This window comes from Acomys russatus, chromosome 3, assembly GCF_903995435.1.
Source record: "Acomys russatus chromosome 3, mAcoRus1.1, whole genome shotgun sequence".
NCBI lineage: Eukaryota > Metazoa > Chordata > Mammalia > Rodentia > Muridae > Acomys > Acomys russatus.
Genome location: NC_067139.1, coordinates 61976658 through 61989891, shown reverse-complemented (window position 1 = coordinate 61989891; position 13234 = coordinate 61976658). Strand labels below are relative to the sequence as shown.

Genomic DNA, 13234 nt, shown 5'->3' with positions numbered 1-13234 from the left:
GGGAAATGCTCTGTTCTTTTCCTGTCTAGTGGCTGGGTCCCCAGGCCACTCTGCCGGGACACATGCTGATGGGTCAAGTCCAGGACTACAGATTGCTATCTCTTGCTTTACTGAACTATTAGTATCTGCCCCACCCCCACCCCATCGACTTTCCAACAGTGCAGTTCCCGGGTCTAATTCTGGCATGCAGGTGGTTATGAGACACACTCTCTCAAAGCCGGCTGTGGCGGAAACTGCTCCCAGCAAGGCTGGCCTGAGACGTGAACCAGACTCTGCTAAGCCTGGGAGGGTGATTTCAACTTTTACTGCGCGTGAAATGCAAAGTTTTCTTACAGTTGCCACCTGTTTACTTATAACACAGAGGTACTGTAAAACATGAAATGTAGGGCGGAGGTGCTCACCACCTAAGCACTTTAAATAGCTACTGCCCTGAGCTACGTCAGGTCTGACGCCCACACACAGTCCCCCACCCCCATCTCCCTGGAACTGCAGGCACATAGGCTGGCTGCCCAGGTGCCCAGCCCCAGAGCGCCTTCCCCACCTGCTACCCCGCAGGACAGCTACCCCATCGCGTTTGCCCTCCGGAGCACGCTGTGTGCCTAGCAATCCGCAGGAAGTTGGACTTACCCCTCCTGCCCTGTTTGATCTTTGGGCTCAGCATGCTGCAGCCACCTGGCCAGACCTGCTGGGCCGATCATGCTGCCATCCGCTTCCCTTTTCTCTTCTTGGCCACTGGCCCTTCATGCCCAGCTCCTTCCACCCTGGGACCACAGGCGTCACCCCTCGGCTCCCTCTCCTGGCTCCGGCTTGCCTTGCACTACACATAAATCCTGATGCATTATTTATCCATTCCAGAATTAATTTCCATCCAAGCGGACCATTAAAGCCACAGTGATCTTTGGTGATCAATCAACGGGCCAGGGCGGGGCCCGCCTGGCTATCCTGTTCGCGCACGCGGGGATACCCATTCCTAAAGGAGGAGGCGGGGTCTTGGGGTTTGGGGCGGGTAGGTGGGCGGAGCCATCTGAAGCCCTGTGGAGATTTCCCTGCTGGCTACAGGTTCCCCGGGCCTTGGAGGTTTGCCTGCCAGCCAGCTGCAGCTACCAAGAGGGCTGAGGACACGCATAGCACCACGGTTGCCCGGGCCAGCGCGTCCTGCTAAGGCGAGTGAGCGGAAGTGGCAAGTGGCGAGATCCCTCCGAGCCCAGCCCAAGCGGACAAGCATCTCAGCTCTCTGCCTTTCTTAAATGAGCTGGCATTCTGGCGTTGTTCACATCCTCAGCAAGGCCACTAGCAGAAAGAGTCCGGCTGAGAGTATTAATTAACCACTTCCTTAGTAAGGTGACAGAAACCAGTGCCTGAATAGTGTCACAAAACTTACTGAGTTGAATAGCCGATCTCTGCTAAGACCAGCATAATTCTAAAGGGTGCGTACTGGGGCCTTTGTTGGGTTCCACTTCAATACCCTAAAAAAATCACTCTACAAATGCAATTACAACAATAGCTATAAGTTATTATATAATTCTCTTGTTCCGTTCTCTTACTACTGAGGAGGATGCTGTTACTAGGTGTTTCCTGGAGGAAAATAAATCTCAAATGACTAGCTGGAAGTCACCCTGCTGCTTAGTGGCAGGGCTGTCATCTGAACACGAGGCTCTAAACTCATTGCTGCTGCCCAATTTCGTTCTGTTTTGGCAGAGTCTTGCTATGTAGCCCAGGCTGGCCTTGACCTCTTGGTCCTTTTGCCTGACCATCTGTAGTGCTGGGTTACAGGCATGACCCTCCACACCCTGACTGTAAACTTGGACTTTTCTATGAAGCCAGTCTCTCAAAACTATTCCAGTTGCTGAGCACAGCATCGTAACAGCTCGCACCTTGAGAGTGTTCTGTGAACTTGTTGGATTGTGAGCCCCCCCCCCCCCACTTTGTGCTCTGACAACGACCTCATATGTCCTCTTAGCCCCTGGGCATAGGGTTGGGTTATTTCGAGCTGTGTTTTTATCATTCTGCTTTGAATGTCTCTTGCCTCTGTTCCCCCTCCACAGCTTTCTATGAGCGTCATGTCTAAGATTCTTCAATGTCCCACCAACAGTTAACCACCTTCAGAAGCTGCAGGGGAAGGAGGGTTCCTGGGAGACCTCGGAAGCAACGCAGAAAAGACAGCTAAGAGAGGCCTGAAGAGAGAAAGGCAAGACTGAAGGCTGCGGTCAGCCCACATCCAGGTTAACAGGAGACAGCGTCCACAGCGTCCACAGAGAGCAGGCAGTCTCAGTCAGCTTCAAGCCAGTTCTCCTAGCCTTAGCTTGCTCCTCAGATAGAGGAGTAGGTATTCTGAAATGGCGTTCAAGGCCTGTCACGGTTCTTCATGCTTTCAAGGCCTGTCAGAGTCCTTCATGCCTCCATCCAAGGCCTGACACAGCCCTTCAGGCCTCTATCCAAGGCCTGTCACAGCCCTTCGTGTCTTTCCTTCTGCCCCATGCCTTGCTGCTGCTGAACTTGGCCATGATGTAGAGCAGGTCCTCTGTGCAGGTCACACGAGGGCCCCATGTGCAGCCGCTTTCACATGCAGCCCCTGCTCACACTGCCTCTGGGAGCTTCCCTCACAGTGCTTCAGCTCCACAGGCACTATCATGCTTTTAACTAATCCCCTATGGAACTGTTCTGATCCTACCAGTTGGGGAGACACTAGGCACTTTTCCTGAGCCCTTGCACACCTTCCTACAGCTGGCCTTCTTGTCCTCCCAGCCACAAGCCCGAAACTACCTTATAAAGAGGCTCCTGAAGGATGCTGGGATAGAGGATGGGGAGATGGCCCACTGGGTAGCATGCCTACCATGTGAGTACAAAGACAAGAGTCTGGACCCTTAGAGCCCACACAAATCCTAGTGATCGGGAGGTGGAGATAGGGGATCCTGATCCTGGGACACGTTGGTTAGCTAGACAAGCCTAGTTGGCAAGCTCTAAATTCAAGCCAGAGATCCTGCCTCAGTATACTAGTTGGAAAGTGATTAAGGAAGACACCCAATGCCAATCTCTACCATCTACACTTAGGTACATACACGTGTATCCACATACATGGGAACACATACACAGGTGCAACACACACACACACACACACACACACACACACACACACACACACACACTACGTATGAACAGATCTTTGCATAGCCCTTCTTCCTTAAAGGTCAAGTACAACCCAGATCAGGCTAGGACAGAGCCCATCCAGGAAAGATGAGAGAATACAGAGCTGGACAAATCACATGTTGACACCAGGGTCACAGGGCAAGTCCCGTGGCTGGTGACAGCATCTTGAGCAATCCGGAAACCATCTGTGAGTAATGCAGCCTGGCCAGTGTTCCCCTGAGCCAAGGGCCAGTGAATGCCAGAGCCTCAGCCCAGGACTACTCACGATTGTTTTGCTTAAGAAACCACCTCCGGGGGCTTTTCCTGTGCAGCTGCTTCCCCGGGACTTTAAGTCACTGCTCTCACAGCCTGCTTTTCTGGCCACTAGAGTCAGAGGAACAAAAACCACAGGCTCTGGGCAAGCTTGGAAAGGGCAGGAGCTGATGTGATTGGGGCCGTGTGGTCAGCGGGTGGAGAGCAGAGTGGCTGCTCTTCCATCCTCTTGCCCAGACTCCAGGCTCTTCCCAGTCCTACTGATGCAGGAGTCACAGGCAGAGCTGGGAGGGGCCGAGTTGCCTAGCCCTGTGGCAGTGGACATTGGAAGCCCCCACATCCCTTCCAGGGCTGGAGGGTGGCAGTGGGGACAAGAGCAGGGCTAAGGGGTTTGTTGACTGTGAAGACTTTCGATTAGCTTGTATTTGAACAAACAGTGTTATTCCTCTAGGTGTAAGCTAAGATTAGGAAAGGGAGTTCCTAGTGGGCTTGGCAGCAGAGACTGAGGAGTGCCCCCCAACCCCTACAGTGCAGCCCTTACCCCACCCCCACACAGCATTGTGATTCCTGTGGCTCTGCTCTGCCTCCCACTCCTCTCCAGCCTCACAACTTTTGTCATTTTTCGGAGGGCTGCTCTGGAGCAGGTGCTGAAAGCGGCAGGGGACTGGGAGGAGCAGAAACAGCTGCTAAGATGCACATTTGTTGATGGACTATCTGCCTATCAATGCACTCAGCCCAGAGCTAGTGCATTTCAGTACTGTGGCTTTTTCCTTTGGCTGCAACCTGGCGACTTTGCAGAAGAGTACCAGCATCCCATACCTCCACACCACGGCTCTTCTTCTTCTTCTTCTCCTCCTTCTCCTTCTCCTCCTCCTCCTCCTTCTTCTTCTATTTGAAACAGGGTTTCTCTATGTTATCTTGGCGGTCCTGGAATCATTTTGTAGACCAGGCTGGCCTCACCTGCCTCTGCTTCCTGAGTGATGGGATTAAAGGTGTGCACCGCCATGCCGGGCACTACTGCACTTCTTAGCCAGTACAGGATGCGCAGCCAGCGTGGGCTTCTAAATGCACAACCTACATGCAGCCGGGCAAGGAGCCACTGCCTTAGAAGATAACTAGACATGCCTGGGGCCAGGGCTACCAAGGTGACCTCTGTTGGCTGCCATCCTGAGGGAGGGGTCTTCTTATGGAGAGGTGCATGTGTCAATCATTCATCAAGCTAGAAAGAACCTCAAGCTTTAATGAGAAACAAACCCCTTGCATGGACAGCCACTGGTGCAGTCGCTTAGCCACCCAAGTATCCAGGAGGGGGCAGTGGGGGATAGGGTTGGGTTTGGGCCAGACCAGCCAGCACTGAGAGTGGCAGCTAGGAGAAGAAACTTTTCTCTAATTTTCACAAAGATGCCACATCCCTTTTCCAGATGCTTCTGGCCTTTAGACAGAAGCATGCCCTTGCAGAGGCCAATGTGGAAGCAGTGCTGACCTGGCTCTCCACTGTTTGTCCCCAGTCACCACTGGTCCCCACCAGGCTGCTTAGAGTACCCTCTGTTCCCTGCTGTGAGGAGGCTGCTACCCTCTTCTTTAGCCTGTCACTCAAGGCTATCACTTCTGTCCCTTCTATCCAGAGGCATTAATCTGTCAAGAAGCTGATGGCTACAGTTTCAGTAAGTTTGCAAAGCCAATAGTTTAAGATGGGCACCGCCAGAAACCGAACAATATAAACCTGTAATTGAGTGAATTGTGGTCCAAAACTTATCACTTCCCAATCCATTCGAGTCATCAATATGGAAAATACTGTATTTGCCCACTGCCATGCAGATTTCGCCAAATTCAGAGCTATTACACTAAGGGCATTCATAGCATGGAGATCAGACTACACTAACTCAGAGCATAGGAATCTCTCTTCTTTTCACATGCGAGATCCCACATCAATCCCCCTGGGACCTGCTGCAAGGTGCCCAAATGGGCATGTCTCTGCCCCCTTCTCTACCACCTTTACTGTGTGCCCCAGTCAGTGTGGAGATTCTGCTCTGAGTAGAAAACACCAGGTGCCTACCTGAATCAGCCTTCTTCTCCTTCCTCATGGATGCTCTGTGTTTTCAGCCACCTACAGTCAAGTGTGGCTGTATTCTGGTCAGCGTTTATGAGTAGAAGTGATGTGGCTACTCCCAGGCCTGGGATACAGTACTCGGCCCGCTAACACTTTACCGAGCTTAATTCCATTTTCTGTTCAACTAGGATCAGGCCACCTTGGAGATCTTAAGTGGAAGGTGGGACGGGCTATACGGCCTAAGTGGCTGTGTGGGAGGAAGCCCTCAGCGCTAGCCCAGAAGCACTCCATATGGCAACGAGGCTCATTGCATGGCTGGTCCTCTTTGTCACCACAGTTGACTTCTCACTGGAGCCACAGTTTAGTTTTATCTGTTCTTCTTTGCCTGGGAGATTTTGCAACATCCTCCAGTGTCAGCTCCGTGTTCCTCTCTATGGCTAGAGTGGGTCATCCATGCCTAGGCTCCAGGGACCTTCGGCAAGGCCGTGTGTGTGTGTGTGTGTGTGTGTGTGTATGTGTGTTTGTAGGGGGGCTGGTAAGAGAGTGTGAACTCCTCAATCTCAGTCTCTTCTATAATTTAAGTACCAACGTCACATAAATCATCAGGTTGGACTAAAGTACTCTTTTTCAGATTTGTTTTTTTGTTTGTTTGTTTGTTTTTTGAGACAGGGTCTCTCTGTGTAGCCTTGGCTGTCCTGGACTCACTTTGTAGATCAGGCTGGCTTCAAACTCACAGCAATCTGCCTGCCTCTGCCTCCCGGGTGCTGGGATTAAAGGTGTGTGCCACCACGCCTGGTTCTTTTTCAGATTTTTAAATTGAAAAATTGTGTGGTATTCCACAAAGGAGAATTTTTTAGTGGTCTTTCTTTGCTGGTACTATGGTCATGTCCTTCATCTGTGTCACCACTGGGAGGGTGGGAGCCTTAGGAGTCTCTACTCCAGAGGACAGGCCTTTCTCTCTGCCTCCTCTCCTCTGGCCCTGATCTGGTCACTATTGATCTTTTAATTAGTGCTGTGTACCACCCATGGTGCACACGGTCATTCATAGCCAGAGCCTTAGATTCCTACTTTTAGTGTCCCGGTACCAAGGTCAGGATAATGATGCAGAATCCAAAATCACACACGTTGAAAAAAAACACCCAGGCATGCCAGACCAGAGCAAGAGGGAGAAGCCCAGAGCACGGAAGCTTGCTTACGAAGCCGCTAAATTATGATGGTTGATTTCATTGTCACCTTGGAATTACCTAGGAGACATACTTCTGGGGATGTCTGTGCTTGTATGCCCAGAGAGGATAAATTGAGGAAGATGGACTGAGTATGAGCAACACTTTTCCACGGGTTGGTACCCAAGACTGAATAAGAAGGGGAAAGAAAGGACGCAGCTGTGTGTTAGCATTCATCTCTCACTGCTAGCTCATCCACCCAGATGCAAGCCAGCTGCCTCTTACTATCACAGCTTCTCTGGCACGGTGGGCTGTATCTTCAAACTGTGAGTCAAAATAAACCCTCTGTCCCATAAGCTGCCTCTCATCTTTGTCTCAGGGATGAGAAGTAGTATTCAGCAGGACCATGGCTTAGGTGCAACTATCTGGCTGAGACACAATAGCTTGTCATGTGTCAACTTTATCTTTACAGCAGCATCTCTGCCTTCTGGGAGTGCCAGAGAGCTGGGCTACTGGATAGGTCTGGCTTTGGGCAAAGGAGGTCAGACCTGTGTTCCATGGCCTTGTGTTGTCATAATGTAGGGATGTGGCTTTGGTTGCTACCTTCTTGCATGGTCATTGTCTGGGAACCTCCCAGGAAGAGAAAACAGTGAAGTTGGCTGGAAATCTGAGTGTGGTTGTTTGAATGGGAATGGTGGAACATTTTGGGAAGGATTAAGAGTTGTGGTCTTACGTCCCCTTGATGAGAGACATGGTGGCACTCAGAGGAAGGGTAGCAGCCTACCAAGAAGAGACTTGATACTCTATGAGCATATACAGGGAGGAGGTCCTCATCAGTCACAGACATAGGGGAGGGGAGTAGGGGGAAAGCAGGAGGGAGGGAGGAATGGGAGGATACAAGGGATGGGCTAAAAATTGAGATGTAATATGAATAAATTAATAAAATATTTAAAAAAGAGTTGTGGTCTTCACTTCCCCTTGGTGGGGAGGCTTGGTGGCACTCAGAGAAAGAATAAGCAGGCTACCAAGATGAGACTTGGTAACCTATAACCATATAGTGGGGGAGGAGGTCCCCCTCAGTCATAGACCTAGGGGAGGGAAATAGGGTGAAAGAGGGAGGGAGGGAAGAACAGGAAGATACAAGTGATGGGATAACAATTGAGATGTAATCTGCATAAATTAATGAAATAAAATTTTAAAAAAGAGTTTTGGTCTTGTTGGAAGAGTTTGTGTCACTATTGGGTGGTGGGACAGGACTTGGAGGTTTCAAAATCCAGTGACATTCCCAGTTAGCACACACTCTCTCCCCTTCTCTGTCCCCATCTCTCTGTCTCTATCTCTCTCCCTTCCTCCCTCTCTCTGTTTCTGTGTCTGTCTGTCTGTCTATCTGTCTCTCTATCTCTGTCTCTTTCTCCCTCTCCCCTCTCTCCCTCCCCCCTCTCTCTTTCTCTCTCTCTGCCTCATACTTTTGGGAAGGATGAGAGCTCTCAGCTACTGCTCCAGAGCCATGCCTGCCTATCTGCTTGCTGCCATGCTTCCCACTATGTTAGTCAGGAACTCACTCTGAAACTGTAAGTCCCAAGTAACTTTTCTATAAATTATCTTGGTCATGATGTCTCTTTATAGCAGCAGCACACTCTGAGGTACACCCCAAGAAAACAAATAGCCAGTGTCAATTGGTTCACCCCACTCTTGACCCTCCCCACTCCCTCACGTAGCAAGTTCTTTCTTGAAGGGGGTGCTCTGCAGAGCAGAGCTCATGTGTGTCGCTTTTAAACTTCTGTAAATGTCAAGCTCAGGACAAACACTGCTCACCTAAGTGTCTTTGTTTAACCTGGACCAGTGCCTGGGACTCTGCTGCATGAAGTAGCTTTCAGATTAAAAGCGAAATCATTTAGCTGCAAATTCTTCCTGAGCCTTTCTCGGAGGGGATGTTTCTGTCTGTGCACATGTGTTGGGCTGGGCCACTAAGGGAGGTGGGGAGGGAGTGGCTGGTCCTGTAGCGTACCAACGGCTATTGGTCAGACAGAATCCCTTGTTCTATCAGTCTGGGGCTGAGAGGACAGAGGGGTGTGTGGTCTTTCCATCAGAACAAGGTGTTCCTGGTTGTGAGACAAGGACACATGGAAAGTCCAAGCAGCTGCCATCATTCCTGAGACAGGCTGTGGCACACAGAGGGGAGGGCTGCCATCATGGGCTGCCCAGAAGATGAGTAGCCCCCAATCTCAGAGGGATCCGGTGAGGGTCTGAAGTGACTTTGCCTCCCTGAAATCAAGGCCAACGTTTATGTTTGAGGAAACAGTCACTGTTTTGGGTAGTTCTTCTTGTTAACTAACAAGTATGGTCCTTAGCTGCTGAAGAGAGGCTGGGTGGGACCTGAGCAGGGGGCAAGAGTGGATTGTCCCCATGCTCCCTTCTGCATTCACTCCCTCAGTCTCCTCTATCCTTACTCAGACCTTCCCAGAAGAAGCCCTTCACCTTGATACCTCTGTCTGCTTCCAGTCATTTCCCTGCCTCTGACATTTTTAGTCTCATCCCTTGCTGGTTTCTTGCTCAAGGCCACAGACAGCCCAGTCTTTTGCTCTCTTGGTTAGAACTTAGTTGCCATTGGGCACTATCCAGCCCATTCATGACCTGGGGAAACATCCCTGATTCCTCTTCAGAAGCTATAAAGAACCTATCCGTTTGGCCCCCAGTAGGGAGTTAGACACAGCTGTATGACTCAGGCCCAGCTAACCTGGACAAGGGCAACTGTATAGCCTGCAGCAGGGACAGTGTTCTGCATTGACAACCGCACCCTGCAGTGTAGGGTGGTGTCCTGCAGCAGGGCACCAGCTTCCCTGCTTGCCTGTGCTGCAAGCACGCAGGCCCTCCTCAGCCACTGCCACTTCTGACCATATGCCAAGCCTGCTTCAACTCCCAAAGAGTCCTGTAAATGTCCGATAAATGCCCTTTCCTGCCTTTGGCTGCTTTGGTTGCCTTCTCCTTGGAATTGAAGCCTACGTCATAGCCCTCCATCCAAACTTGCCTGTTCCTCATCTCTCTGACCTCGTTATCTTCCGAAACCAGTGCAGACACACAGTCTCCCCTGGCCCATTCTCGAACTGAAGTCACTTCCTTCCCTATTTCCCTGGTTGTGCTACCAAGTTTTCTCAGCCTAGAAGGCACTGGCTATCTTTCCAGACCTGGCCTCTCTAGCCCTTCACTCTGTTTTCTCAGGAGACTTGTTGGTCAACTCTGACTGTGACTTTTGCTCACCTAAGGGATGCCTCTGGGTGAGATCTTCCCACCAAGATACTTTCCCCACAATCTTTATTTTATCCTGATCTGTTTCGAAACCTAACTCAGGGCTTAGCTATCTGTCTCTCATCTCCACTAGGCGCTAGTGTTCATATTTCTTTCCTTCAGCTGATTCCCAGGCACTATTAGGCTCCCTGACTGTCCAAAGTATGGTTTGTACTTAACACCATTATGTAGTCTCTGTTACCACTGTCACAGTCATGTGACACTAATGAACATCTCCATAACCAATTCTGTGATCACCCATTTTGTTAACAAAGCAGGCAGCATAGACATAGCATAAGTCCATAGCCTTAGCTCTCACTCAGGTCAAGCATGGTTCTGCATGGTTTTCCACCATTTCCCCAACTGCGCTCGTATCCTAGATCATTAGTGAAGACAAAGAGGCAACTTCAGCCAAATGTGTCATTCTTGCTAGTCCTTAGAACCAAGCTGGTCTCATGGGGTCCCATCTGTGGGCCGTGGCCTTGACTACAGAGGACGTCCAGTGGAGAGTTGAGAAGAGATGCAGATATAAGACTGTCAAACAACAGGAGAGTCACAGCTGGGACTGCGAGAGACCACCAAGAAGAATGTAAAAGGAAAAGAAACCAAGACCAAAGTTGGAAAGCCCCGGCACCTACAGGTTGTCAGAGGGAGGTTTAGCTAAGGGCCCTAACAGCATAGGCAGAGAAGGTGGGGAGAACCCTGACAGGAGAGGCTGGCATCACAAGAGCCGGGATAAGGAGCGCTTTCAAGTGGTGGCTCACTGTGTGGTATGCTGAGGAAAGAGCTGGCAGTGGGAGAGGACAGTGTGCAGAGGACCCAGCCTATGATGCTATGTACGACCCAAGAGTAGATTCTCTGTATGGCTGAAGGAGGATGCCAGAATTTGCGATTATCAGTAAATTCCAATTCTGGCAATGTTATGGACTTCCTACTCCCTAAGCTGTCTCATGGAAAAACCAAGACAAGACCCCAAAACTTCCAACTAAAAACATTGAATAGAATATACAAAATGCATACTTGAAAATAAATAGTGGATCCAAGGTAATGGGTTGGGGGGGCAAGGTGAAACTACATGATCACCATGTAGAACGTGTCATTTTTCTACGACAAGTACAAACCAATTAAAAAAGAAAGAGCAAGTAAACAGAAGATAGCTGAGAAATGAAATCACGGAGGAGTTTCAAAAGACTTCTCCTTTATACCAGCAACAACAATAACAACAGAAGCTGACAAAGACGACGAGGCAACATTTTAGAGCTTTAAAAATTAATGAGGAATCATTAGCAGTTCTTAATTGCTGGGAGATGAAGGGTCAGTTATCTTTAAAAACATAGCCCCCCCGCCAATAACTCTACCATGCTCCAATGGAAGGCCACACATCCCAGAATATTTGGGCAGCAGAAATTGACCTTGAGGCAGCAGAGAAATACAACGTTGGATGAGAAAGAAATATGTGATGGGTATGAGGAAAACTGGGGGATGAAGAGGGAGGAAATATGATCAAAACTTGTATGAAATCCTCAAAGAACTAATTAGATATATGTAATAAAAATTAACCTAAGCTTGCATGGCCTGGGGGGTGGGTGGATCTTTAACTAGAATCCTGATCTGCAGATCAGTAGGCACAGCTTGGCAACTTCACCCACCCACCCATCCACCCTCAAGGCCTGCTCCATTGTCAAGCTCAGCAAAAACCTCACAGGAACCTGAGTCTCCACGCCAACATCATCACTGTAGGGAGGTGTGTTGGGATCTTACCTTGACCTCCCTAATGCAGGACTCTCCCGTGCACAGCAGGGAGCAAGGGTCTCTTCAAACACAGTCAAGACAAATGTTCTGGTCACTGGGGCCTCGGGCAGTAGATAACAGGACAAAACTAGCCTAACATGAAGGTCTAGACAAAAGGCTTGGAGGTGAGGTGGGTTGGAAAGAAGAGCTTAAGACAATGTTGAACATGCGTGAGGCAGTGATATTAGTATTTTTGCTTGGCTGTAACCAAAATGCCCAATCGAAACCATTTAAAGGATAACGGTTTATCTTGGCTCCCAGTTTCAGAGTGATTTGAGTCTGTGGTGGGGAAGGCATGACAGTGGGAATGTGAGGCAGTGGGTGTTCACATACAGGTGACCGGGAAGCAGAGACCACAGCTGGAAACCAGTGTATAATTGCAAATCGACCCACTCCTACTTGCCAGTCTGTACCACCAAAGCCACACTGGCCTTCAAGAAAGTGCTGCGAGCTGGGGGAAGGAAGAAGCATTACAAACAAGCCTGTGGAGAACACCTCAGATACAAACTATGACAATGAGCCTGAAGAAACCATGAGCTGTCACCTCCCTGTGGTCTTCAGGCTCTTCTCAGTATAAGGTAAAGAGCAGGCCACAGCTGTCAGATGTGGAGCTGAGTGTGGAAGGTGGGAGCCAAGACACCACAGAGACTAGATTCTCCATGCAGTGTTAAGATCTCTGTTCAAAAGAAATATATAGTTTACCAAATTAGTTCAGAAAAGCCATGAAACCAATGAACAGCGGCGATTGTAATGAGCAGCACCCACAAATCCCAGGAAGGAACAGAAAGCCCGAACTGCCACAGAAAGGTGGTGACCCGGCAGAGCACAGGCAGCATCTTGCTGCGGGTGTGGATGGCAACAATAGACTTTGTCAGAACGTCTGTGAGCCGAGGACTCTGCTGTGTTCCTCAGACTTTGTCCATTGCCTCTAGGAGAAAGTCAATATCCGTCTCTCGACCACTGGCTGCCATCTTTCCACCCCAGACTGTAGTTCCTATTCCAGCATGGCGCTCACACAGACAAGATGACCTCATTGAGGGCTCAAGAATGGTGAGCAAGAGGGTGGGAGCGGTTTAGGCAAGAGATGATCAGAGACGCATCTAAAGCAAGGTGGGGCAATGGGGATATAGCTTATGGCACAGCACTCTGTGGCATCCCCAGCCCTGGGGTTCCAGGGGGCCTTAGGGACAGAGAAAAGGTCATACAATTGGAGCCTGGAAGCTGAAATGCCACCAGGCCATCTATACCTCCCTAAAATTTGGCCCAGGCTAAGCTGGAAATACCAGTCCCTGTGTGTGTGTGTGTGTGTGTGTATGTGTGTGTGTGTGTGTGTGTGTGTGTGATTTATTTTTCATTTTATGTACATTAGTGTTTTGCCTGAATGTATGTCTATGTGTCAGGTCCCCAGGAACTGGAGTTACAGACATTTGTGAGCTGCTATGTGGATGCTGGGAATTGAACCTAGGTCTTCTGGAAGAGCAGCCAGTAGTCTCAACTGCTGAGTCATCTCTCCAGCCCCTATATTTTTCTTTTATTAAAAATTTAA

The 13234-nt window shown here is 49.7% G+C and overlaps 1 protein-coding gene across 2 annotated transcripts in view; it reads right to left on the bottom strand.

Moving 5' to 3' along the window:
* The window catches only part of Arhgap22 (Rho GTPase activating protein 22), a 163573-nt gene that overhangs the window by 134697 nt on the left and 15642 nt on the right, over positions 1–13234 (bottom strand). The window contains exon 1 of one of the 2 annotated variants that reach the window (XM_051141833.1): positions 628–970. The exons of the other annotated variant lie outside the window; for it this stretch is intronic. Coding sequence (XP_050997790.1) covers positions 628–661 — 34 coding nt within the window. The 5' untranslated portion in view covers positions 662–970. Of the gene's footprint in view, positions 1–627; positions 971–13234 lie in introns of those variants that run through there. 2 annotated transcript variants of the gene reach the window in all.